General features: G+C 37.7%; 1 protein-coding gene across 1 annotated transcript in view; it reads left to right on the top strand.

Annotated features, from left to right (window-relative positions):
• HNRNPLL (heterogeneous nuclear ribonucleoprotein L like) overlaps positions 1 to 24,633 on the top strand; it is a 44,486-nt gene that overhangs the window by 3,629 nt on the left and 16,224 nt on the right. Inside the window, exons 2-7 of the mRNA XM_053924256.2 lie at positions 10,117 to 10,235; positions 17,059 to 17,296; positions 18,693 to 18,773; positions 19,983 to 20,084; positions 20,170 to 20,242; positions 24,432 to 24,503. Coding sequence (XP_053780231.1) covers positions 10,117 to 10,235; positions 17,059 to 17,296; positions 18,693 to 18,773; positions 19,983 to 20,084; positions 20,170 to 20,242; positions 24,432 to 24,503 — 685 coding nt within the window. The remainder of the gene's footprint in view (positions 1 to 10,116; positions 10,236 to 17,058; positions 17,297 to 18,692; positions 18,774 to 19,982; positions 20,085 to 20,169; positions 20,243 to 24,431; positions 24,504 to 24,633) is intronic.

Here is a 24,633-nt window from a genome sequence, read left to right as displayed (position 1 = left end):
CTCTAGTTTGAATGTAGGACACACTATCATACTTTAATGATCTAAAATTACAGTGATGATAGGACTATTATGATAGCTTATTGGATGAATATGGGAGTTGGGATGAGGTCACTTTGTCAGTTTATCTCCCACAGGAAAAGTTTAGAGAGGAGTCAGGGAACATAGCAACTATACTCTGGGGAGTAAAACATTTCAAGCATGTGTGCCCTGGAGGTAAGTGCCCGATCCTTGAGGCTTCTATAGCAGTAAAAATCGCCTTTAGCTAGTAAGTGAGGAATTTCACGCCTGGTTTTGGGAAGGAAATGAAAAGCAGTAGGTATTACTGTCTTTCAGTTTTATATCTCTGTGTGAGAAATAAGCAAAAAGAGCTGTTAATGGAGCCATAAGCCCAGGCAAGGCAGGTACCTTGGCTCTGCTGTCAGCATGCTTTGGAACTCAGCTTGCCACTGTCCCATGAGATGGTTAGAATAGATGATCACTGTGATCTCTTTAACTCATTAAAAAAATAATTCTTGAGCCCCTACCTAATGTGCCAGGTGCAGTTAGTTCTCAATGATATAATAGGAAAAAAAAATTCTGTATCTAAAAATTAGTGAGTCTATATCATTTAATGTTTCTTTTCTCTATGAAATTGAATATAAGTTTCAAATCTTGCCATTGCAGCCACAGCAACAACTCAGATGAACTTAAGCAAAACTAAAAGGGGCGGGGCTAGAGAATTTATTGGCCCATATAACCAGGAAAGCCAAGTTGTGGCACTAGTTTTGAGCATGGCTGGACCCAAGAATTTAGATGATGTCATAGAGACTTGATTCTGTCTCTTTCCATGTTTCAGCTCTATCTTAAAACCAGCAAATGAAGAGGACATTTTCCATTCCCCAGTGCCCATTTATCTTCTCTGGTCAACCATTGTTTATTTGAGTTCATTCCCCCAACTAACCGCTGCCATCTCTGAAGTCGGCGAGACATGGCTGTGTGATTGAGAATGCCAGTATCATAATATGGAATTGAAGAGGTTCTTTTCTTTTTTTGTTGTGTTTATTCAGAAGAAGTGAGAAGGGGTTCTGGGATAGGCAAAACCAAAGGATTTATATAGTACATGAGAAAAAAAAATATTTAAAAGAAAGTTATTTGAATCATACAGCTTTCTTTTTATAATCTTTGCTCTGTTAGTTGGTCAAATATACCTTAAAAACTTTGGATAGGAAAATTAAAGCAGTTCCCATTTTTGGGTCTGCTGTATTGTTTCTCTTAAAGAAAAAGACCAAGTAAAGAGATGTGATCGTTTAATTTAGTAAGGAAAAAAAGTAGTTAAACTCTTAAGTATATTGTGGGTTAAAAAATATATGTAGCTGACCCTTAAAAGTAGTTTGTTCTTGGTCTGTATGAAATCTCCAAAGTCAAAGAAGGGATAATCTTAAATATCTGGAGATGCTATACTTCTTTCTTAATACTACATTACAAATTGTAATGAGTCCAGAGAAAAATGACCAGAATGGAGAGGGCATTTAAAAGTCACATCATAAGAGGAATGGTAGAAGCATCTGGGAGGATATTTAACTTGAAGGGTAAACTTAAAAGGTGTGATTTAAGAAATCATTATAAGTAATTGAAGGTTATCATGTAGAAGAGAGAAACATAGTTAAGGGTAGGGGTGCCAACTATATTGAAACTTTGTTCAGTAACTGTGTCTAGCGCTGCTAGACATTTTTATTTTTTGTTTCATTTATTTATTGTGATCTTATATGATGAGGATATTGCTGTTTTCTTCTTTTTCTTTTTTTAAATTGTAAAACAAGCTCAGAAAGGTTAATTAAGTAGCCTAAGGTCACTGAGCCAGTAAATGTCCAGAGATTCTAAAGTTGATCTGATTCCCCAAGCCATTTTGAATAGGAAACTACAGAGAGACAGAAATGGATGCAATATTATGAAGAATTTTCTAAAAATGTAATAGGTAGTATGTTTCCTTTCATTGGAGGTGTTTAACGAGAGGCTGTGGGTTTTTATGTCTGGTGTTGGGGGATGAATTACTGAATTTGAGATTGGTGTTTTTGTTTTGTTTTGTTTTGTTTTAAAGAGTTAGAGGCAGGGAGAGAAAGAGGGAGAGAAAGATCAATGTGTGGTTGCCTCTCACACGCCCCCTACTGGGGGCCTGGCCCGCAACCCAGGCATGTGCCCTGACTGGGAATCGAACCTGCGACCCATTGCTTCGCAATCCACTGAGCCACACCAGCGAGGGCTGAGATTGGTCTGTCTTAATCCTATGGTAGGAGGGCAGGAAAGATAGTTCAGTGGCTCTTGAACTATCTTTGGCACATGTTGTGCATAGGGATGTTGGGAAAACAAAAAGGCCTAAGGACATTGTGGCTGGCCTTTGTGAGTTTACACTCAAATTATTGCTTTTCTGTATGAAGAGATGTTAATGGGCCTTGCTCATTTCTCTTAGATTGAAGCTTCCCTTCTCTTTATTAGAGCTTGGTCTTCAATCTGCAATTGTCAAAATCAGCACTCAAGATTGATGTTATTAGAGTTTGTCCTTGAGGTCGCCTTTGAGGGACAGGGAGTTTGCGATGGTTATGACTAAACCGGTCTATAGCCTGCCATGGGGGCCAAATAATGCCTCCATAATTGATCCAGTTTGCCTAGGAAAGGGTCGAGTAATTAAAAAAGAAAAATATATACATAAATTGCAGCCATACCTTCATTTACTGGGTACTCACTTGGAATATTGTTTCTAGTCTGATAAGTAATAGATATAAATAGACTGGGAGAGAACCTAGATAACTAAACACTTGGCATGGAAAGAAATTTGGGGTTTTGTATGAGAACTTTAAAAAATTAATTAAGATGGAGATAACATGACTGAAGTATTGATATATGATTGGGGTAATCATTACTGATTGATCCACCCCTTTAGGAATTAAATGCATGGTGTGATGCTTCAAAGAGGCAATTTTAAGGTAGATAAAAGAAGCTTTACAAATGACTTAAGATTTTTTTTTATCACCAGTTTATAGTATAGATAGAAATAAGAAAAATAATTTTTTTAGAAAAGTCAGTGTAAAGCACTTTTATTGCAATAATGCTTTTTTATTTACACTTTTATTGCAATAACAAAACTTGAAACTCATTTGTAGTGCTGGTGCGGGGGTGGGGGGTTAGGCAGAAATAATTTCTCTCATGAGATCAGCACTGGCTCGGTGACCTTGGGACAGCAAGGAAGTGAGGGGGGCGGGGGGGGGGGGGGAAGCCAGGAAACTGAGAGCTGCAGGGGGAACTGAGCATCAAAAAACAGGAGATGCTGAACCTGTGATGACCAGCATCATTTTCTTAAGACGACCCTCAAGGATACATTGTGGTGGCTGGGTGCAAATAGCACCTTCAATTTTACCTTTTGATTAAAGTTCTTAAAATTTAGAAAGTGGAGCCTGGAAAGCTAAGGGATTATGAAAGTCCTGAATATCTTAGAGAAAACCCTCAGGATGGGGATGGGGGGAAACCAGACCAGGAAGAAGGCTTCAGAGGTCCCTGCTGGCCTGGGCTCAGATACATGTAGTGCCCAACATCACAGTGAAAATGGTTTGCTTTTAAAAGACAGAGGGCTTAAGAAGAGAGTGGGATGGGGGACAGTAGAGGCAAGGCCTCTCCCCCTCCCCACTTCATTTTTGGGTAGGGCTCTTAATTCAACCGAAACATCTCTCTCAACTTAGAGATAATTCGGCCATCAACAGCACCTCAAATCTGCTATAGCTTTGCAGCGCAGCAGCAAGAATGTTAAATATATAGTAGATAAAAAATTTCATCCAAAAAATAAAGATTCTTTCCCTCCTGCCCCCCGCCAACACACACACACACCCCAATTCCTAGTCTGAAGTTAACCCATTACTTGTGCTGTTAATATTTAACTAATATTTAATTGGAAATCTAGACTGAGAAGACTGAAACTGAACCTTCACCCCAAAAAGAAAACAAAAAGTAGCTTGAGGTTTATGGCATATGGTTTAGCTCAGCACACAATACAAAGAGAAAGGGGAAGAGCAAAACTGGGTGACAACGCATTCAGGTGGGACAGATGTTTATACAGAGAGAGTAGTGGAACAGAAGGAAACACTCTGTACACATACGTGTCTGGCACATCCAAGAACAAAGGGCTCGGAGCAGGCCCGTCCTGTCATTCCAGTTTTAGCTCCCCATGGAAGACAAGAGTGGCTTTCGGTGGGTTGTTACCTGGGTGCCCAGTAGCACCGTAGGCACAGTTTGGGGAGATAGTTTGGTTCTCTGACACACACTCGTCTGGACAACCCCATCTTCCCAGTTCTCAGATCACCTCCTGCTTGCCTTTCAGTAACTTACAGGGCTTGTTTGGAGTCCTAGGAGAAATCAGATTTCTTTTCATCTTCAAGCATCCCGGTGTGGTGGTGCACCATGCAGGTCTCCCCGTGCTTCAGGAAACTCCACCCATGTCCCCCTGCACTCCCGTGGCGGAAGCTGCGGTGGCTGTGGATGCAGAGCTGTCTAGAGGTGTGGTGGGTGGGGAGGACCAAGACCCAACCTGGCGGTGGTTCCGTGGCTTTGCCTCTTCCCCAGGAAAATGCTGATCTAAGAAAAGTAATTTGGCGGGTAATGGGGGAGGTGAAAATATGGTTTGAAAAGATATCTTTAATACATGTTTTATATTTGGAAACAACCCTAGGGGTTTTTTTTTTCTTTTTAAATACGCAACAGAAAGGATGAGAAATGTTTTAAGTTCAAGACAAGGAGACATAAATTAAAGATAGAGAAATATCAAGGTATGTAAGTGCATGAATAGCAAGTTTGCTGAGTGGGAATAAAGGAAATACAGGGGTTCAGGGTGTGTTGTTTTCTCCTTTGAGGTTAAGATCATCCATCTTCCCCTAAATAACCATATTGGGAACATTGAACATTTTCCAGCTTGTATAGAATGACTTGAGTCTCAATCTTCGGTCTGGGAAATAGAACTAATGTTGGTCCTGTAATAGATTTTTTTGTGAGAAGACTGATTCGGATAGAAGTCATATTCTTTAGAACTATATATAAGACAGTGGTTATCCATAGTGGGGGGGGAGGTAGGATGAGGAGATGTGTTCGACTGAGTGGTAGTTCATTTCTTAGACTGGGTGGTAGTTATAATGTTCTTTATTCCCTTTTGTAGGTCTTAGGTATTACATAATAAAATATTTCCCCAATTTTTTATTATGTAACATGTTCAATTACATATTCTATTTTTAACATTTTTTATTTGTGATTTTTATCTCTAAATGTCTATATTTATATACGTACATTTTTTCCCTGAACTATTTGACAGTAACTTAAAGACATCACAATTATCCTTAAATATCCCTGCTATTCCTAGGAATTAGAGATATTCTTTCCTATACCATTACTATTGCTATCTAAGGCAATAATTCCATTACATAATCTAATTCCCTGCCTACTTAAGTTCTCCAATTTGTCCCTAAGATGTCTTTTTTCTTTTGTTTTGAAGATTTTATTTATTTATTTTTAGAGAGGGGAAGGGAGAGACAAAGAGAGGGAGAGAAACATCAATGTGTGGCCACCTCTTTGAATGCCCTCTGACTGGGGACCTGGCCTGCAATTCAGGCGTGTGCCCTGACTGGGACTCGAGCCAGCGACCCTCTGGTTCAAAGTCTGGCACTCAGTCCTCTGAGCCACACCAGTCAGGGCCCTAAGATGTCTTTTATAGCAGTTTTCTATCTATCATAAAATTCAGGCTCACATATTGCATTTGGTCGTTGTCTGTCTTTAGTTTCAATCTGAAATCTTCCACTGTTTTTTGATACTAATTTTTTGAAGAGTCCAGGCCAATATAGTTTTCTCATATACTTTTACTTTTGCCAGCTAATTTCTGAGGGTCAGTGGAGATAACTGTCTTATATCTTGCAGTTTATTATTGTCTAAATATTTTTAGAGTGAAGCTTGTTATTTATACTTTAAATGTTTGTTTAAATTTAGGTTTTAAACTGTTATTTAACTCTTTCCTGCATTATTGTTGTCCAGCACTGTGTAAGAGCCTCATGGTGATAATGCACGTTTGGTTGTGGGATTTCACGTAGGCAGGGCCTCGTTTGTTAAGGTTGCTAAGAGAATGCTGGTTTACATCGGGAACAGTGAGAATGACGTGTTTCAAATTTAGCGACATGTAAACATAGCAGAAACGAAACCTAAGCAATTCAAATGAAATTCCAAGGATTAAATTAGTGTTTGCAGATGACTGGAATTATTTGTTGGCTATGACAATCATGTGGCGTAGTCCCATGGTTACTTTTTATATTCAAACCATTTCTTTTCTTTAAATTCTGACATGAGTTTATTACATTTTTCTAACAGTCTTTATGATGGAAAAAAAGTCGGTGAGTCTTTTAGAATAGCCATAAAGGGGTTTAATTTTCTTAAAATGATTCTTAAATTTTAATGGTGCTTTTAGATTAGTCTGTAGGACCCCCCCCCCCAAAAGCTTTCACTTAATAGCTTTTTGGAGGGAGACATCCATCTGTCTGTCTATCTATCTGAAGTTATTTCTAAAGTGATGCAAGAGAGGTGCCCGTAGCTAGCTGTAAATATAGATCTTTGTCTCAATGGAACTTGATAAGTAAATGAGAGAGCTATTTTAATTTTCAAAGTATTCTCCTACATAGTCCCTTCTATAAATTTAAGTTGGACTTCAAGTTATGGTGGGACCAGGTAACCAATTAAACAGGACAAAAGATGATATAATACTATATTACAGAAAAAATAAAGTATATAATCTTTATATTTAAAAAGTTTTAAATTGGGACTTTTTGTTCATTTGGACTACTTGAGATTTTGATTTTATGGAGGGAAAACTATGAAATTATGAGTATAAAATGTATTTCCAGTCTTAGCATGCTTTGTGTTATCTGCTGATGTTTTTTCTGAGATATTCTTGAAGTTGAAATAAGTTATTAAGTAACTTAATTTTATGTCTTACTGTAAAGGAATACACCCTTTTATTTTTAGAAATATATTTTACCATAATAGCATAAAATAATATATTTATATCATCTAGCATAAAATAATTAAATATACAGTTGCGATTTTTTCCCCCTTCGCCCCTCCAACCAGTACCCCCAATTCCCTCCAGCAATCACCCCCTTAGTTCATGCCCATGGGTCATGGATATAAGTTTTTGAGTTACTCCATTTCCTATACTGTTCTTAACATTTCCCATCTATTATATAACTACCAATTTGTACTTCTTAATCCCTGCACCTTTTCCCCTCTTCTCCTCCTTCCCCCTCCCAACTGATAACCCTCCAAATGATTTCCATATTTATGGTTCTGTTTCTGTTCAGCTTGTTGGCTTAGTTTGTTTTGTAGATTCGATTGTTGCTAGTTATGGGTTTACTGCCATTTTAATGTTCAGAGTTTTGATTTTCTTTTTCTTAAGTCTCATTAACATTTCATATAATAATGGTTTGGTGATGATGAACTCCTTTAGCTTTACCTTGTCTGGAAAGCACTTTATCTGCCCTTCAATTCTAAAGCTTTGTTGGATAGAGTAATCCAGGTTACTGTAGGTCCTTGCTTTTCATCACTTTCAACACCTCTTGTCTGTCCCTTCTAGCCTGCAAAGTGTCTTTTGACAAATCAGCTGACAGCTTTATGGGAACTTCTTTGTAGGTAACTGTTTGCTTTTCTTTTGCTGCTTTTAAGATTCTCTCTTTTATCTTTCACCTTTGGGATTTTAATTATGATGTGTCTTGGTGTGGTCTTCTTTGGGTCCAACTTATTTGGGACTCTTGTTTCCTGGACTTGTTTGTGTAGTTCCTTCACCAAATTAGGGAAGTTTTCTTTCATTATTTTTTCAAATAAGTTTTCAATTTCTTGCTCTTCCTCTTCTCCTTCGGGCACCCCTGTGATTCAGATGTTGGAACGTTTAAAGTTGTCTCAGCAGTTCTTAAGCCTCTCCTCATTTTTTTTTGAATACTTGTTTCTTTATTCTGTTCAAGTTGAATGTTTGTTTCTTTCTTCTGTACCAAATTGTAGATTTGAATCCAGGTTTCTTTCCCTTCACTATTGGTTCCCTGTATGTTTTCTGTATTTCACTTTTCATAGTCTTCACTTTTTCCTCTATTTTGTGACCATATTCAACCATTTCTGTGAGCATCCTGATTACCAGTGTTTTGAACATTGCATCTGATAGGCTAGCTATCTCTTTATCACTTAGTTCTGTTTTTGGAGCTTTGACCTGTTCTTTCATTTGGGCCATATTTCTTTGTCTTGGTGCACCTGTTATGCTGTAAGGGGCAGGGCAACTCACTTTGCTGTATGTTGGGGGAGGGGTCAGAGAGGGAACAATGCCACTTGCTTGGCTCTCAGCTGGCTTTCTGTCACTTGCCCCACCACCCACAAGCAAATTGGCCCTTCTGGTGTTGATTCTCGGGTGGGTGAGTTTGTGTACGTTCCAGGGCTCTGTGGGTCTCTCCAACAAACTCTCCTGTGAGGCTGGGAGTTTCTCCTGCCATCACAATCTGCACAGGTTTTTGTAGCTAAAGGTTTTGAGGCTTTAGTTTCCCACAATGGAACCCTGGGTTGCGCTGTCTGTCTCATTCCCCAGTTGTTCCTCCTGGCTTATCCACATGCAAATGTGGGACCGCCTGCTCCACCAGCTCCACCAGCCACTTCCTTGCCTGCCTGGTCCTAGCAGCCTTGCCACTAGTCCTCTCTGCCCTGGCTGCTCATCTCTGGGTTAACGTTTCTTCTTTAACTCCTTGGTTGTTGGTTTAACATACACAGTTCAGTTTTCTGGCAGTTCTCGTTGTTTTTTGTTTGTTGTTGTCCCTCTTTTGGTTGTATGTGGAAGCAAAGTGTATCTGTTGACGCCTCAGTCTTGACCAGAAGTCTGATTCCCTATAAACTTTTCTTTATTGTACTTTGTGTAACCTTTGTTTCTGCCTGGGTCTTTTTTATGCTGTTGAAGTACTCATTGAGTTCCTTGAGCATCCTAATAACCAGTGTTTTGAACTCTGCATCTGATAGGTTGCTTATCTCCATTTTGTTTAGTTCTTTTTCTGGAGTTTTGTTCTGTTCTTCAGTTTGAGCCACATTTCTTTGTCTCCTCAATTTGGCAGGCTCCCTGTGTTGGTGTCTATGTATTAGGTAGAGCTGCTTTGACTCCCTGTCTTAGTAGCATGGCCTATCACAGAAAAGTGCACCTGTAAGTTGGATGGGTTGGAGCCTTAGGTAATTGCCAGGACAGGGCAACCTGTGTGAACGAGTTGATGGATTCTCAGATACGGTGTTGCCACTCTCAGGCTCTGTGTAGATGAGGGTTCACAAAGGAGACTATGGTCTCTGCCTGGCCTCTGGAGTTTTGTCTGAGAGGAAGCTGTCCCCTAACATTCACCCTGATGCCAGACACTTCAGTTTCTCCTTGTGTGCCACTGGTGCCCTTCCAGCTGCTGCCCCTGGTGCTGGAGCCCAGAGGGAGTTTGTGTAAGTCCTAAGTCCATTGTGGGCCCTTTAAGAGGACACACCCAAGAATCCTGCAGTTTCTTCTGTTGCCCCAAACCCCACTGGTTTTCACAGCCAGAAGTTACGGGGACTTCTCTAATTGGTGCTGGAACCCTGGGCTGGGTGGTCTGGTGTGGGGCTGGGATCCCTGTGGATTTTTATCTACCACACGCGGATATGGGACCCCTTGTTCTGTGTCTGCGTGTCTCTGCCCCTCCTACTCATCTGTGTGGGTGTGATTTCTTTAATTCCTTGGTTGTCAGACTTCCATATAGCTCGATTTTCTGATGATTCTGGGTGATAGTTGTTTTCTAGCTTAGTTGTAAATTTTGCTGTGGTTGTGTGAGGAGGTGAGCCATGCTGACCTATGCCTTCATCTTGACAGGAAGTGTTAAGAAATCTCCCTTTTAAGAAATCAAAATTTTCTGGCCAGGCATTTAATTGTTGATTTTACTCTTATGTCCTATTTACTAACTTGTAAATTGCACTTGTTTTGTTGTTGTTGTTTATTTGTTTGCTTTTTATAGCAGAGTTGAATTTACTAAAAGATGCAATTTGGAATTTTAAAGTTTTTAATTACAAATTGTTTTCTCTTTCTAGGAGACAGGTGGAAGTCATCATAAAGTTTCTGTTTCACCCGTTGTCCATGTTCGAGGACTCTGTGAATCTGTGGTGGAAGCAGATCTTGTGGAGGCTCTGGAAAAATTTGGGACAATATGGTAAGACAATAAGGACTTCACAAAGATTGAGAGCAGTGCGGTAGAACAAGCCTTGCTTGGTTGCTACTAGTTTAACCATTTTATATATCATATTTGCATATCACTGTACTACTTTGTTTTTAACCTTTCTGGGATGATTCACGGATGTATTTTTGGGGCCATTATCACCTCTTATTCCCAGCCAGGTTGTATGTAAAATGGATTATTGCTTCTTCCATCTGATTTTCACGGGAGTCCCTGATTCCTTCTTAAACACTGCCTTAAACCAATGAGTTGATTACACTCTTCAACTTCAGAGTTTGAAAGTGGTTAGTGGTACTTAAATACTAATTTAAAAAAAAATTATTTGGGGATATTTAGGAATTGGCAACTAAAAGTGGGTGGGTGAAAGGTAGGCACTGTTTGCTTAGCTGCCTGTTGCTGTGAGCTCCATGCAGATCGTGAGCAGTGCGTGTGTTGTCCCAGCCTGCCTTCCCCTTGAGTTTTGTATTCACTCAGCTGCCTCCTTTCTCTTACCAAAGCTGCTGTGTGCCAAAGAGTATCGACTTAAGTGAAAACATTTGAGAAAGGTGAATCTGCTACCAAAAATACACTTAAAAATTATTTCTAAATTATTTTTGGAGTATGCCTGGTGGTGGTTCTCTTCCTAGTATGGATAGTCTAGAGTTGATCTTTATAATGAGTTTTTCCTTGATAAATATGTTTGGGGGTTTTGTTGTAGGCCTCAGTGACACAGACTAAGTCAAACTATATAAATAGGAGAGGAATTTCAATATATTTGCTGAGACAGCTCGATTGCTTCAGTTCTATAAAAATTTATATGGACTTTTTGAGTATTGAAAGGATGATGCATAACTCGATGGTGAGAAAGTGATCAGAGATGTCAGCAGAAAGGAATCACTGCTTCAAAGGAGTGGGAGGGGTTTGAGGTGATACCTTCCATCATGGCATCCTTTTTATTGCTTTGGTAACTTCATTGGGAGGTAGATGACTTGGCAAACCTGTTATCCTCAACTTATGTACCTCAGAAATCACTGACTGTTACATGTTGTCCTTGAAGGTACAAATTGGGAATCTACATGGGCATAAAAAAGCATAAAAACCCCCACTTCTTGAAGTATCACTGAGACGACCATATTACTACTTAGTCATTTGGAGAGGATCTTGGAAGCTAAATCTGTCTGGAAAGTTACACGTATATTAAAATAGACTCCTTAGACTTTATTTGGACTTGCCTGTTGGCACTAGACTAAGTCTATTTTCTCTAAGGACCTTCTAAGTGATACATTGTCCCATGGAGTTGTAAAGAGATGGTTACTTGGGGCTTATTTTTCTTTTGTTCTTGTGTATTTAGTGCATTTAAAGTTATTTTCTTAGCCAAGAAATACTGAAGTGATGTCAGAAAAACAAGTTGATGAGCACAATATAGTTGGACACTTTGATGTTAATTATGACCATGACTTAAAAGTTGGGATTAAAGAAATAGAACTATATGTTTAAGTTGGTGAGTAATTTGAGTTACTTTTGGGTGGCCTGTTCACTTTTAGACTCTGTACTGTTTGGTACTTAGTCCACGGCAAAGTATTCAGGATATGAGTGTTACTTGGTTACCTTGCATAGTCTGTCATTCTGCCCTCGAGATTGGCAGTTATGTGGATAGAAAAGTCATGAAATGATTGGAGCATATTAGTGTATAGTTAAGAGCTTAATTGGCATGAATATGAATAATAGGAGTTTCAATTGTATGAAATGATATTGAGTAAGTGACTGGTATTAAAGCTGAAAGAACCTTGAATAGCCTCCAATGAAAAGCAAGTGTTTTGCTTCAAAATGTATTTATAGAACATTTTTCGCCTTGGCCAGTGTGGCTTAGGTGGTTGGGTGTCATCCTGCAAACGGAAAGTTCACTGGTTTGATTCTGGGTTAGTGTACATGCCTGGGTTGTGGGTTCTGTCCCCAGTGGGGGCGTATGCAAGAGGCAGCTGATCAGTGCTTCTCTCTCACATTAATGCTTCTCTTGCTCTCTTTCTCCTTCCCATCCCCTCTCTAGAATCAATAAAAGACAACAAATTTAGAACCTTTCTCTACTTGTTTCTTTATTTTGTGATGTGTAATTATAAGCATATTGAAACTGCTAATATTAAACAGGTGAATCACCAGGGTCACTATTTGGTAAGTTTATACCTGAAAACTAGATGCACAGGAAAGAAGTTCAGGAGAAACTATAACAAAATGTTAAGAATGATTTTGTCATGATAATAAAATTGCTATATTTTTGTCTTTATTCTGTAATGTATTCATGTATTATAATCAAAAGAATATTTAAAAATATATACTGAATCTCTTTTTCTCTCTTCCCCCTTTCATTTGCTTTTTAAAAATTCCCCACTCCCATTAAAGGAGAGGGTGCCAAGTAGTGATTAGTTAAAAATTTTATAACAGAACTTTTAAGGCCTAATTTATGTGGTAAGTTTTTTGCTGCCTCCTGTTTTTATTTAAAGTTTAGTAAACATGTCTCATGCTGTCAGGTGAAAGCACCTACTGTGTCCCTCAGCCTTTTTGTTTATTTTTTTCTCTTTGGTCTTTCAATCTTGCTCATATTTATGCTTTTTAAAGATTTTTTAAAAATTATGTTCCAGGCAATTTAAGTGCATTCTTAAAATATCTGCAATATTCTAATTTTCCCTTCTTGATCTTCCTATGATGCCACTCTTCTGGGAAACCTTTTTAAGTGTTAAGCCTGTTCTCACTAGCACTCAACTTCTACTGCAGCTCTAGAAAGCAGTTTTACTATGACCAGGCCTAGCATAGTCCAATAAAGAATTTGGTTTTTAATCTTTATAAATTTTCTGTTTCCCAAGAGCCAAAGGCCATTATTGACATATTTAGTTGGTAATATCATTTAGCTATTAAACCAGCTTATACTTGTGAGAGAATATTTTATTTATTTTTCTTTAATTTCTTTAGCATAGACCTGATTCCATGGTTTTCTGTTTTTTATATGTCTAAGATTTTAGAACTTCAGCAAGAAGTCTGTTTCTGCAGGGAAGTTTCTTTTCAAAAAACCAGTTGGTTGGAGCACTGTCCTGTACACCAAAAGGTTGCAGATTTGATTCCCGGTCAGGGCACATGCCTAGGTGTGGGTTCAGTCCCTGGTCAGGGCATGTACAGGAAGCAACTGATAAATATTTCTCCCTCACATTGATGTTTCTCTTTCTGTCTCTCAAATCCTCAGGTGAGGATTTTAAAAAAAGTTACATTGTTTGAGATTTTTCCCATTTCTTGACATAGGCCTGTAATGCTATGAATTTCCCTTGTAGGACTGCTTTCTCTGTGTCCCACGGATTTTGGGTTGTTGTGTCCTCATTTTCATGTGTTTCAAGGTAGTTTTTGATGTCTTCCTTGATCTCATTGTTAACCCGTTCGTTGTTTAGCAACATGTTATTTAGCGTCCATGTCTTCGTGTGCTTTTCAGCTTTTTCTTATAATTGACTTACAGTTTCATACCATTACGGTCAGAGAAGATGGTTGATATAATTACAGTCTTAAATTGGAGGCCTGTTTTGTGTCCTAACGTATGGTTTATACTAGAAAATGTTCCCTGTGCACTTGAAAAGTATGTGTATTCTGCTGCTTTGTGGTGAAATGCTCTGAAGACATCAATTAAATCCATCTGATCTGGTGTGCCATTTAAGGCCACTGTTTCCTTGTTGGTTTTCTGTCTGGAAGATCTATCCATTGATGTCAAAGGGTGTTAAAGTCTCATTGTGACTGTATGACAGTCGATCTCTCCATTTATGACCATCAGTCTTTGCCTTATATATGTAGATGCTCCTGTGTTGGTACATAAATGTTTATAAGGGTTATGTCCTCTCTTGGATTGATCCCTTTAGCATTATGTAATGTCCTTCTGTGTCTCTTGTTATGGCCTTTGTTTGAAGTCTAATTTGTCTGATATAAGTATTGCTACCACAGCTTTTTTAAAATTTCCATTTGCATAAATATCTTTTCCCATCCCTTTTAGTCTGTGTGTATCTTGCTCTGAGGGGGGTCTCTTATAGGCAGTATGTATGTGGGTCTTGTATGGGTCATTCTGCTGTGCTACGTCTTCTGATTAGAGCATGTAAGCCATTTACATTTAAAGCGATTATTGATAGGTATATATTTATTCCCACTTTATTTTTTATAACTATGTTCCTCTGTTTTTTCCTTCTACTCCTTTTCTCCTCCTCCTCCCCCTCTTTCTTCTCCTTTAACATTTTTTATAATACTGGTTTGGCGGTAACAACTCCTTTAATCTTTTCTTGTCTTGGAAGCTATTTCTCCTCCAATTTTAAGTGATAGTCTTGCTGGGTAAAGTAGTCTTGCTTTTCATCACTTTGAATATTTCATGCCAGTCTCTTTTGGCCTGAAATGATTCTGTTAAGAAATCAGCTGATAGTCTTATGAGAGCTCCCTTGTGGGTAACTCTCCTTCTCTTGCTGCTTTTTAGATTTTGTCTTTGTCTTTAACCTTTGCCATTTTAGCTATGATGCGTCCTCCTGTGGGCCACTTTGGGTTCATATTGTTTGGGACTTTGTGCATTTCCTGAACTGTGTGTCTTTTTCTTTCACCAGGTGAGGGAAGTTGTCAGTCATTACTCCCTCAAATAGGCTCTTGATCCCGTGCTTGCTTTGTCTTCCGTCTGGTATCCTGGTGATGTGGATGTTGTTATGCTTCATGTTGTCCTAACGGTTCCTTAAACTATCCTCATTTTTAAAAATTCTTTTTTCTTTTTGCTTCTCTGGGTATTTTCTGCTAGCTTGTCTTCCAAATTGCTGATTTGATCCTTTGCTTCATCCACTGTACTGTTTATTCCTTCTAGTGTATTCTTACCCTTTGTGACAGCATGGGTAGACCTGGAGAGCATTATGCCAAGTGAAATAAGCCAGTCGGAGAAAGATAGAGGACCGTATGAATTCCCTCACATGTGGAATCTAATGAACAAAATAAATTAACAAACAAAATAGAAGCAGATGTATAGACAGAGAACAGACTGACAGCTGTGAGAGGGGAGGGTGGTTACAGGGATGGGTGAAAAAGGTGAAGGGATTAATAAAAAAAATAAACTCACAGTCACAGACAACAGTATGGTTACTACAAGAGGGAAAGGGGGTGAGGGGGTAGAAAGAGGGTATGGGGAGAAAAATGATGATGGAAGGACACTTGACTTGGGTGGTGAGCACATAGTACAACATACAGATGATGTATTATAGAATTGTACACTTGAAACCTATACAATTTTATTAACTGAGGTCACCCCAATAAATTCAATTAAAAAGTAAAAAATGAGTAAATAAAATACAGGGAATGTTTCTCTCCTAGGACTTATATCTCATATTTATAGTGGGTAATCTTTAAATTCAAGGCCTTATTATTTCTGTATTCTTTAATTTTGCATGGTGTGGGTGGGAATGCTGACAAGCCCCATAGACTACCAAATGCTGACTGAATGTCTGTTATGTGCCACTTGCTTTTGAGGATATAAAGATGAATGAGGCAAGGCAAGCAGTTTGTATAGCTATAATCTTGATACAGTTCCAAGTTTTATAAATGAGGAAGCTGAAATTCATAAGAAATTACATAATTCGCAGGCTACAGAGTGGTCTGGTTTTTAGTACTGGATCCTTTGCCAGTTTCTAAAGTGTAGCAGTGGGTCCTGGCTGCCGGGCTGGGGAGCAGTGTTGCCCTGTGTCGCGGACCTGATGTTACTGCTCCAGCCTTCTACATGATAAAAACCATGTTAACTGTATTTAAGAAACATTTTTAAGGTTCTTGTTCCTGTGAATGTTGTTCCCCTGTTGTGATCCATGTGCTCTCATTTCTCTCTTGCCTACTTTCTTTCATTTCCTTATTTTTTATTTCATGCATTAAAATACATTCCTTCCCCCAAAAGAACACAGTGAAAAGTAAATACTTTACCTTCTTGCCCATAGGCAGCCATGATTGCCATGTTCTAGTGAATATCTTTTCATAACCTTTAATATTTAAAAACATTTGGGGGGAGATTGTTGGTATGGAATTTGGTTAGTTTGCAGTTGCTTTTATTTATCTTTGGCTCTCTTTTGTAAGATAAATCAAAGTATAGTTGGTTATTAGTGTGGATACTTATTTATTTGGAAAAATCAATAGAGGTAGTAGTTTCTGTTTTTAGGGGTCCCATCCACTGAACTTCTGTTGAGTTTTATCATTGTTGGTTTCTTTTCTTTTTTTTTTAAGATTTTATTTATTTATTTTTAGAAAGAGGGGAAGGGAGGGAGAAAGAAAGGGAGAGAAATGTCAGTGTGTGGTTGCCTCTCACATGCCCCCTACTGGGGACCTGGCCTGCAACCCAGGCATGTGCCCTAGACTGGGAATCGAACCGGCAACCCTGGGTTGTGAGGCTGATGTTCAGTCCACTGAGCCACACCAGCCAGGGCTTCATTGTTGGTTTCTGTATTGAGATATTTTCTAATATACTTGGGAGTGGCCGCCTGAGGAATAAACTGAGTAGTGTCATCAGTAACTGATAACAGAAAATTGTGCCTGAGGAAGGCATGAAATGGATATGCTTTCCATCACAGGAGGGTAGGTTTTCAGATAGGCACCATCTACCTGCTATAGCACAATGAATTTGGATGATCTAAGAGTTGACTAACTTTGGATACAGGTAAAGAAGACTAATCTGTATAATTTGACACATTTTTTTTTTTTTTTAAGAAAAAGTCTGCTTTTACTTGATTGAGAACAAATGACGTTAATTGGACTCATGTATACGGGTACTCTCTCCCAATCTCCCTTTCAGCTATGTGATGATGATGCCATTCAAACGGCAGGCTCTCGTGGAATTCGAGAACATGGACAGCGCCAAAGAGTGTGTGACCTTTGCTGCAGATGAGCCTGTGTACATTGCTGGTCAGCAGGCTTTTTTCAACTATTCTACAAGCAAAAGGATCACTCGGCCAGGAAATACTGATGATCCGTCAGGAGGCAACAAAGTTCTTCTATTATCAATTCAGAATCCCCTTTATCCAATTACAGTGGTATGGATTTTTAATATGACAAGCTAGAAGTGATTTTGGAGTTAGCCGCTCAGTTGACTAACATGTAGTTTTCTTCACTGCCCTCTTGATATTTAGAAATAATGGTTGTTTTTAGAATTATTAGAATGAGTCTTAATTTTGACTATCAAGTTTAATGGACAAGCAGATGGTAAGCACTGAACCTAAAAAGTGCCCAAGTACAGTGGTCGTAATTAAATAAGCACGTTTAAAGCATCTGTGCTGACTGTTTCTAGTGAGGGACTAGACAGACTTGTTGGAAATGGTCCGAGCACTAACTCTCACTCCCATGCCCGCACGTTTATCAGGAGCATCTACTAGGTAATGGCAGACTCCTGTAGTACAGTAAGATACATATGTTGTTATTACAAGGTCTTTTGATGCAGCTGGTTAAAAACCGGCTTAAATTACTTAAATTCCCTGCTTCACCCTTTAAAAAAGTTATATCAGTGGAATTTTAAAAAGGATTCATGTTCTGGACCAGTTGAGTGTTCTATTTTATAATCACATGCTGTTTCCCAACAAGCTAGTGATGAAGACACTTGATTTTTGTAATGAATAGAATATTACAGTGAGGGAAACTTCAATTAGTGTAATTTCTAGTAAGGGTATATGATATTGGGACATAAATTTAAATATATGCCTTTAATTAGACATTTTGCTTTATAATATTTATAGACATTAATATACAGTATTGACATGGTTAAAATATTTGGTGTTTTGGGGAAAAGAATATAACTTAATCTAGTGCAACTGCTCCGGTTTGTTTATTGTTATATCCCTAGCACCTAGTGGTATGGCTATGTCCTGTAGATATTCAGGAAACTTCTTGGAAGTTGAAGAATTGTTCCTAAGAGGGTATTTAGGCTGATTCAGATATCCTGTTTGATGTCATTTAACACTGGATAAATGCTCTTCTCTGGGCCTTTTCTGAATAGCCACTGCCCCTTGAAAAATGGATACCAAGTTGTTCTACTAGTACCCCTTAATAAATATTGATTACCATAATTCAAGTGGTTATAATGTGAACCATTTCAGAGTCACATTTGGAAAGCAACAAATAATTAGTTGCAGTTCTGGTATTGTGCTCACATGTTGTATTTTAGTCTGAGAAAATAAAAGTGGAGGATTCATTTAGGGATCAAATAGATAATAGTGCTTTTCAGATGTTTCATTGGAACTTCTCTAGTGTGTGGGTATTGTGTCGGTGAGGAAATAACTTTAGATTTATTGAAGTGTAACAATTTTTTAAAGTAACCAGTAATTAATAGAAGTGACATCTTGACAGTTTTTTATTTTTTAGTGAGAGAAATCAGTGTGTAGCCTTGATGTTTTTCCAAATATAAAATGGGAAGAAATTTTCTTGTTTCCTTCCTAGGATGTTTTGTACACTGTATGCAACCCCGTTGGCAAAGTGCAGCGTATTGTCATATTCAAGAGAAACGGGATACAAGCAATGGTCGAATATCCTTTGTCGTTTCTTAATTGATATGAATGAATGCTGTGTAACATAGGCCTTGCTTTTTTCTGCATAATCATTTTTAGACAAGTGATACTTATTTCCGCCCGTCTGTTTTTCTTAGATTTAAAAAAGTGAAACTGCAGTACCCACAAATAATTTCGCGTGCTGTCGTGAAACAGTCACTAGATTGTTGCTTCATCTTACAGTGTGTTTTGCCTTTTCAAAGAAGGAAAATAATAACACTATTTGATAATATGTATAATTGTACTTTTTTGAAATTTATCTTGAACGAATTTTGCTGGCTCTCTTCTTAAAATAAGTCATTTGGAAGTACCAAAACTTTAGAATCAGTAGAACCTTCCTTTCTTTTCTTTATTGAATCTTAACTGATCCTAGTTTATGTAAGAACCGCTTCTCTGTTAAATTCGTTATATGTTGAGTAAAAAAGAGCAAGTTGCAAAATAGTATGTATAGTATAATACAGTCCCATTTAAAATAATAATAGTTTTTTTAAAAACCCTAATGTATGCATAGAGAAAGGTAGAGATAAACAGCAAACTCCTAATGGTGCTTACTTCTGGCAAAGTGTTTTACTTTTTTTTTTTTAACCATTTTTGTAGTTTAATTTTATTTTTTGGAAAGAACCATAGACAAATTTTTTTTAAACCAATACAGTGAAGATAAGTACATGATTATAAAACCCTGCCTTTTCAGAAATACATAAAATTAAATGTTATTTTGTATTATTTTGGTTCTTTGTGATGTTAAGTGTAAAATATTTCCTATTTCAAGATAGCTCTTTTTTGCTGGGGAATGTGATCATGTTCCCTTCGCCTTCTCTGTTCCAATCTATAAAGTACTTCTGATTCTTTAGAAGGATTAATGTGTAGATAGGTTGGTTATATTATGTTGGTTTTTTTTTTTAATATTGTCGATTCTTTTTCCTTTCCTAATTTATTAAATTTAATTTTAAATTACAGTTGACATACTAGGTTCAGGTGTACAACATAGTAATTAGACACTGATATATCCTGTGATGGTACTGTTGATCCTAAAAATAAAATCCCCTACCAAAACTCATCTCGACATCTTATTTATTAAAACATTTGCAGAAGGAAAGAGTTGTTTCTAATTTTCAAGTCCTTTTCTTAGGGATTGAATAATGGTTGAGTACTGGACATCTTAGACCAAATTTCCTTAATAGAGCTTACGTTTGAATCAGTCCTTTGTGCCCAGAAGGCTAAAGCAGCACTCAACGGAGCAGACATATATGCTGGGTGTTGCACACTAAAAATCGAATATGCAAGGGTAAGTGTTTTTCCAGCACTTCACCAAAGAAATATTTAGGCTTTGGGTATACAATTGGAACTTACTTTCTTTTTAATCTTAACAGCCAACTCGTCTAAATGTTATTAGGAATGACAATGACAGTTGGGACTACACTAAACCGTATTTGGGAAGGCGAGGTAAGTATTTTATGCATTTCAGAATGTGCTTATATCTGCTGAAAATTTTTAAATGAGCTAGTTCATTCCAGCGAAAATCTTGTTGGTGAATGCTTTTGTTGCAAAAAGCCATGCAATGCTGGAAAATAACCTTGAACATTAGTGCCCCCTACTGGTATGTACTGAGTTATTTATATTTAGTTCAACAAAGGAGCCCACACATACAAGCACGCCCGCAGTTCAAGGACTTGCATTTCTCCAAGCAGCTCTCTCTCTTTGGAGGAGAGGAAACTGATTCAGAATATTCCTTACAAACTTCAGACTTGCACACTGCTTCTCTATGGAAAGGACTTTTCCCCCCAAGCTGGACAAGGCATTAAGAAGGATAGAGGACTCCAGCAGGCTGACTCTACACTTCATCATGCACAACATCGGCATCAGCAAAAAGCCCTCTGAAAAACTCAGACTTGCAATTCACCTTGACTGCATACTGCATGCACCATCACCCAAGTTTTTAAAGGTGGACACTTAACAGTACTTCAGACTTGCATGGGATGAACACCATGATAGACTGTGCCCATTTATTCAAGTTGTGTATGTGTATTGGTCTGGTTTCCCTTAAGGCTTCAGTTGTAGAATTTAAGACTTTTCACTCACAAATACTAGCCTTTATCTACAATGTTGTAAATCCTAATGCCCATTACTGTAACTGTTTGTAGCTTAGATTCAAATTGTTAATTGGCAAATAACCAGGGCCGATTTATCTGCAGGTCTTGGGAATTGATAATGCTCAACCAGTCCACACAGATATTAAAGATAAAAGGATTAGAAAGGTGCACACTTGCTGCACTTAAGGGGTTTTTTTCCCCTCCAGTGTGGTCATTGAGTAGAATAATATAATGAAAAGTACATTATATGTAAAAGACGATTTTCTGTGTGGTTTGATTTTTGTAAAGTGGTTGCTTATAAGTTGTTACTTTTTGTAACAATTTAAGGTTATCACTCATGTTAATTTGTACAACTAGAAATTTTGACATTTCAAATGGAGGTGAAAGTAATGTGCCTGTTCAAGGTAGAATCTATTTAAACTTGATAAATCTGAAAGTAAGAGCAGTTCATTTGAGATACATTTTCACCTATAACCTATAAATGCTAGATTTCATGAGCATAGATTTTACTGATAAAATTGTTCAACTAAATGTGTGGCAATTTTGGAATATACAGATGAAAATGTGGATCTTGTAAAAACAAGGGGGCTGCAATATTGGCTACATCTCAACTACAATATCAGCATTTGAACCATATGTTGGGAAAACTCACCAAGATGAGTGTGTCTGTAAAATTTAATAAACCAGAAAAATTTTTATGGCATCCAAAATATCTATAGTGCATATATTCTTGCCCAAAGAAAAAAATACAATGCAGTGGTTCTTTGCATGTTTAAATACTTAGGACTTTTGTACGATTGGCCCCTTTAATTCTCAATTCTCAGGAAATCATCTTGCCTGATGTATGGGGTTACACACAGATTTGTTTTGTAATGCAGCTTTGGCTGGACCCCACATTTTTCACTACTCAGAAATCTGCTTGGTATAGGCTTGGTACACTTGAGTACAGTATTGGAAAACAAAGCCTTAGCACTCAAACAACAGAATAAGTGGTTGATGAGAAATCTCTCACTTCTGTCAGATTAGTCAGAGAACACTCAGGGTTTTTTTTGTTTTTGTTTTTGTTTTTTGCTTATTTGAAATAGTGATTTTGGTTATATTTCTCTTAATGTCTCTTAAAACATTTGTAGACATGCTTCTTATTTTAATAGTGTTAACATCTTTTTTTAAGGTCTAAAGTTTACACAAAGCCAACTTACATTAGTTTTTCATGCAGGGAATTGAAGTCAAGTTTTACAAATGTGTAAGGTAGATATTTAAATAGTGAAGTATAATTAAAGGAAGCCACACAGAATCTTAGTTGTTCATGCTTTCAAGGGAAAAAAATTTGTTTTCTAATTCCTTACAGGTAGATATTTGTCTGGCAATACTATAGCCATTTATGTTTTTATTTTTGTAGTGAGTTCAGCTTCTACTCAAGTTGATACTGAATTGTAACTTTTTTTTTTTACCAAAAAAAGTACTTTTACAAATATAACTTTATTTTTTAACAGTTCTTTTCAGCCCAAGTTACATTTTAGTGCAAAGAATTCTTAGCCTGGACTCCAGAGAATCCCTCCAGAAATGTTAAATGAAACTTGTCTATGTATGTATCTGTTGGTGGACCAGGCCCACAGCTTCCATCAGGTTTCAGATGAATCCAGGAAAGGTTACAACTACTACTTATAGATTGGTGTATTCAGTGTTTTTTGACTCTTCTGCATAGTTCTTCTCTTTTATGTGATCTTATATTAGGTAGTGAGTGCTTCAAATAAAGAGAATTATTAGTAATGAGAATGTTTGGCTGAAGGATACCTTGGAGATCATCTACCCTAACTCTTTCATTTTGTGAATGAAGACTGTTTCTGTGATTGTATAGCAAATTAGTGGTTAAGTGGGGATCTTCTGATTCCCAATCCAGTGTTCTTTCCGTTATAGCACACGGTTAACTGTATGGATGAGACCGAGCCTTGAAGATATGGCGGTTCTGGTTTAAGATTCTTAGATCAGATAAGGAATTGTATTTAGTGTTTGGTGGCATGCTTAATGGAGGCACATTAGCAGAAGGCATTAGCAGATCGGATTGATTGAAAAGGAGTGAGATTGAAATGATGATGCCGGAAGCCTTGTAATGGGAAGAAGAAACAATGTTTAGACTGAAGAAGAAATTGCTTTGGGGAAATGGAGGGAGGATAATAGTAGCTTTCAAGTACTTGGAAGGGTTTTGCGGAAAGACTTAAGTCTGTGAGGCCCCAAATGGGATAGAATATGGGTAGGGGACTAATTTCTGTGTAATATAAAAATTAATTTCTTAGTGGTTTAGGACTAACTGAAAATGTAAGGGAAAGTAGTGAGTGTCTTGTTACTGGTGTTGGGTCAGCAGAGGCTGCATGGTCCCAGTTGATCGGGATGACATGAAGAGAATTTACTCACTGAATAAAAGTTGAACTTGATGACTTCCTAGGTCCCTATCAGCGCTGTGATAGCTCGGAATAGGTAATTAAAACGCTACTTCTCTAGACAGAAGTGAGTATTAGAGTATTTCTCATCTCCCATAAACCTCATTTGTTTAGGTGACTAAGGGTATATAGAAAGCCTCTCTCTCTCTCTGAATTTTCAAAGATCAGAATGACCAGACTCTTAGGATAAATTAAGAAAAAGTCTTCCTGGTCGCTATAATTTGATCAGCACGCTTTCTAAAAGTTTTGTACAATGAATTTTAAAACTTACTAACCAACATAGGAAGTGCTTTTAGAAACTTACAAGTCACTTTTTATTGAAGTCTCAAATTAGATTTGGGAAAATTGGCATATCTTCCCTGAAAATGTAGCTAAAATAAAAAAAAAAATTAGGAGTATTGTAGTATTCTCATCCAATAATGTAGCCCCCTTGGTTAGCTTCATCTTGGCATCTTTAAATTTTGAGGGTGCTCATAGCCCTGCCTGGTGTGAAGATCTATACACAATGACCAATCCATGATATAATCTGGGCCAGTGATGTGCAGACTCCCAGCTCTCGAGTGTGTAGGTGTTTGTAAATATGTGTATATACATACAAAATACTCTGTGTTTACTGATTGTGAAACCATGTAATACAGGTTGTTGTTGGCTTATGCTGAACTTCTTGAAAGAAGCCCACTTTGAAAATGTGTTGCTGTTGAAGCTAATAGTATGATTCAGGTACTGTCTTTCAAAAGTACTGCACTTAAAGCTTGTTTTAAAGACATGTATTGGTAAGAACTTCTGTACAGTGTCAAACTTTAGCATTGTGTACATGCACTTTCTGAACAGTATCCATTCTTAAATTTGAGAGTGTGATTGTATTTGGCATTTGCCAAAAAGATATTTCAAGTCAAGTGGAGTTTGTTAGATAGAATTATTTTCTTAAACCTTTGGTGTTTGTATTTAAAATGGATATGAATGGATGTTTAAAGTTAACCAGGTATCATATCTATATATTTTTTATGAATTGTAATGGATGTTTTGAATGGGTTTTCCCATGTGAGAACTCTGTTAAGTACTTGGGTCAAAATTGTTAAAACCGTGTTTCTACTTTTGTGTCAGATAGAGGAAAGGGTCGCCAGAGACAAGCCATTCTGGGAGAACACCCTTCTTCGTTTAGACATGATGGCTATGGTAAGTCTGTCGAGGCAGAAGGAAGGTAGTAGAGACGAACCGTTAGCACTTGCGCATCTCTTGCGAAGAATGCCTCATTTCTCGTTTCTGTTTCTCCTGCTCCCCTGACTTGGTGTGTGTGGGATCCGTC

Source organism: Desmodus rotundus, chromosome 5 (assembly GCF_022682495.2).
Source record: "Desmodus rotundus isolate HL8 chromosome 5, HLdesRot8A.1, whole genome shotgun sequence".
In the NCBI taxonomy this organism is placed as follows: Eukaryota; Metazoa; Chordata; class Mammalia; order Chiroptera; family Phyllostomidae; genus Desmodus; species Desmodus rotundus.
This window is presented reverse-complemented; position numbering and strand designations above follow the sequence as displayed.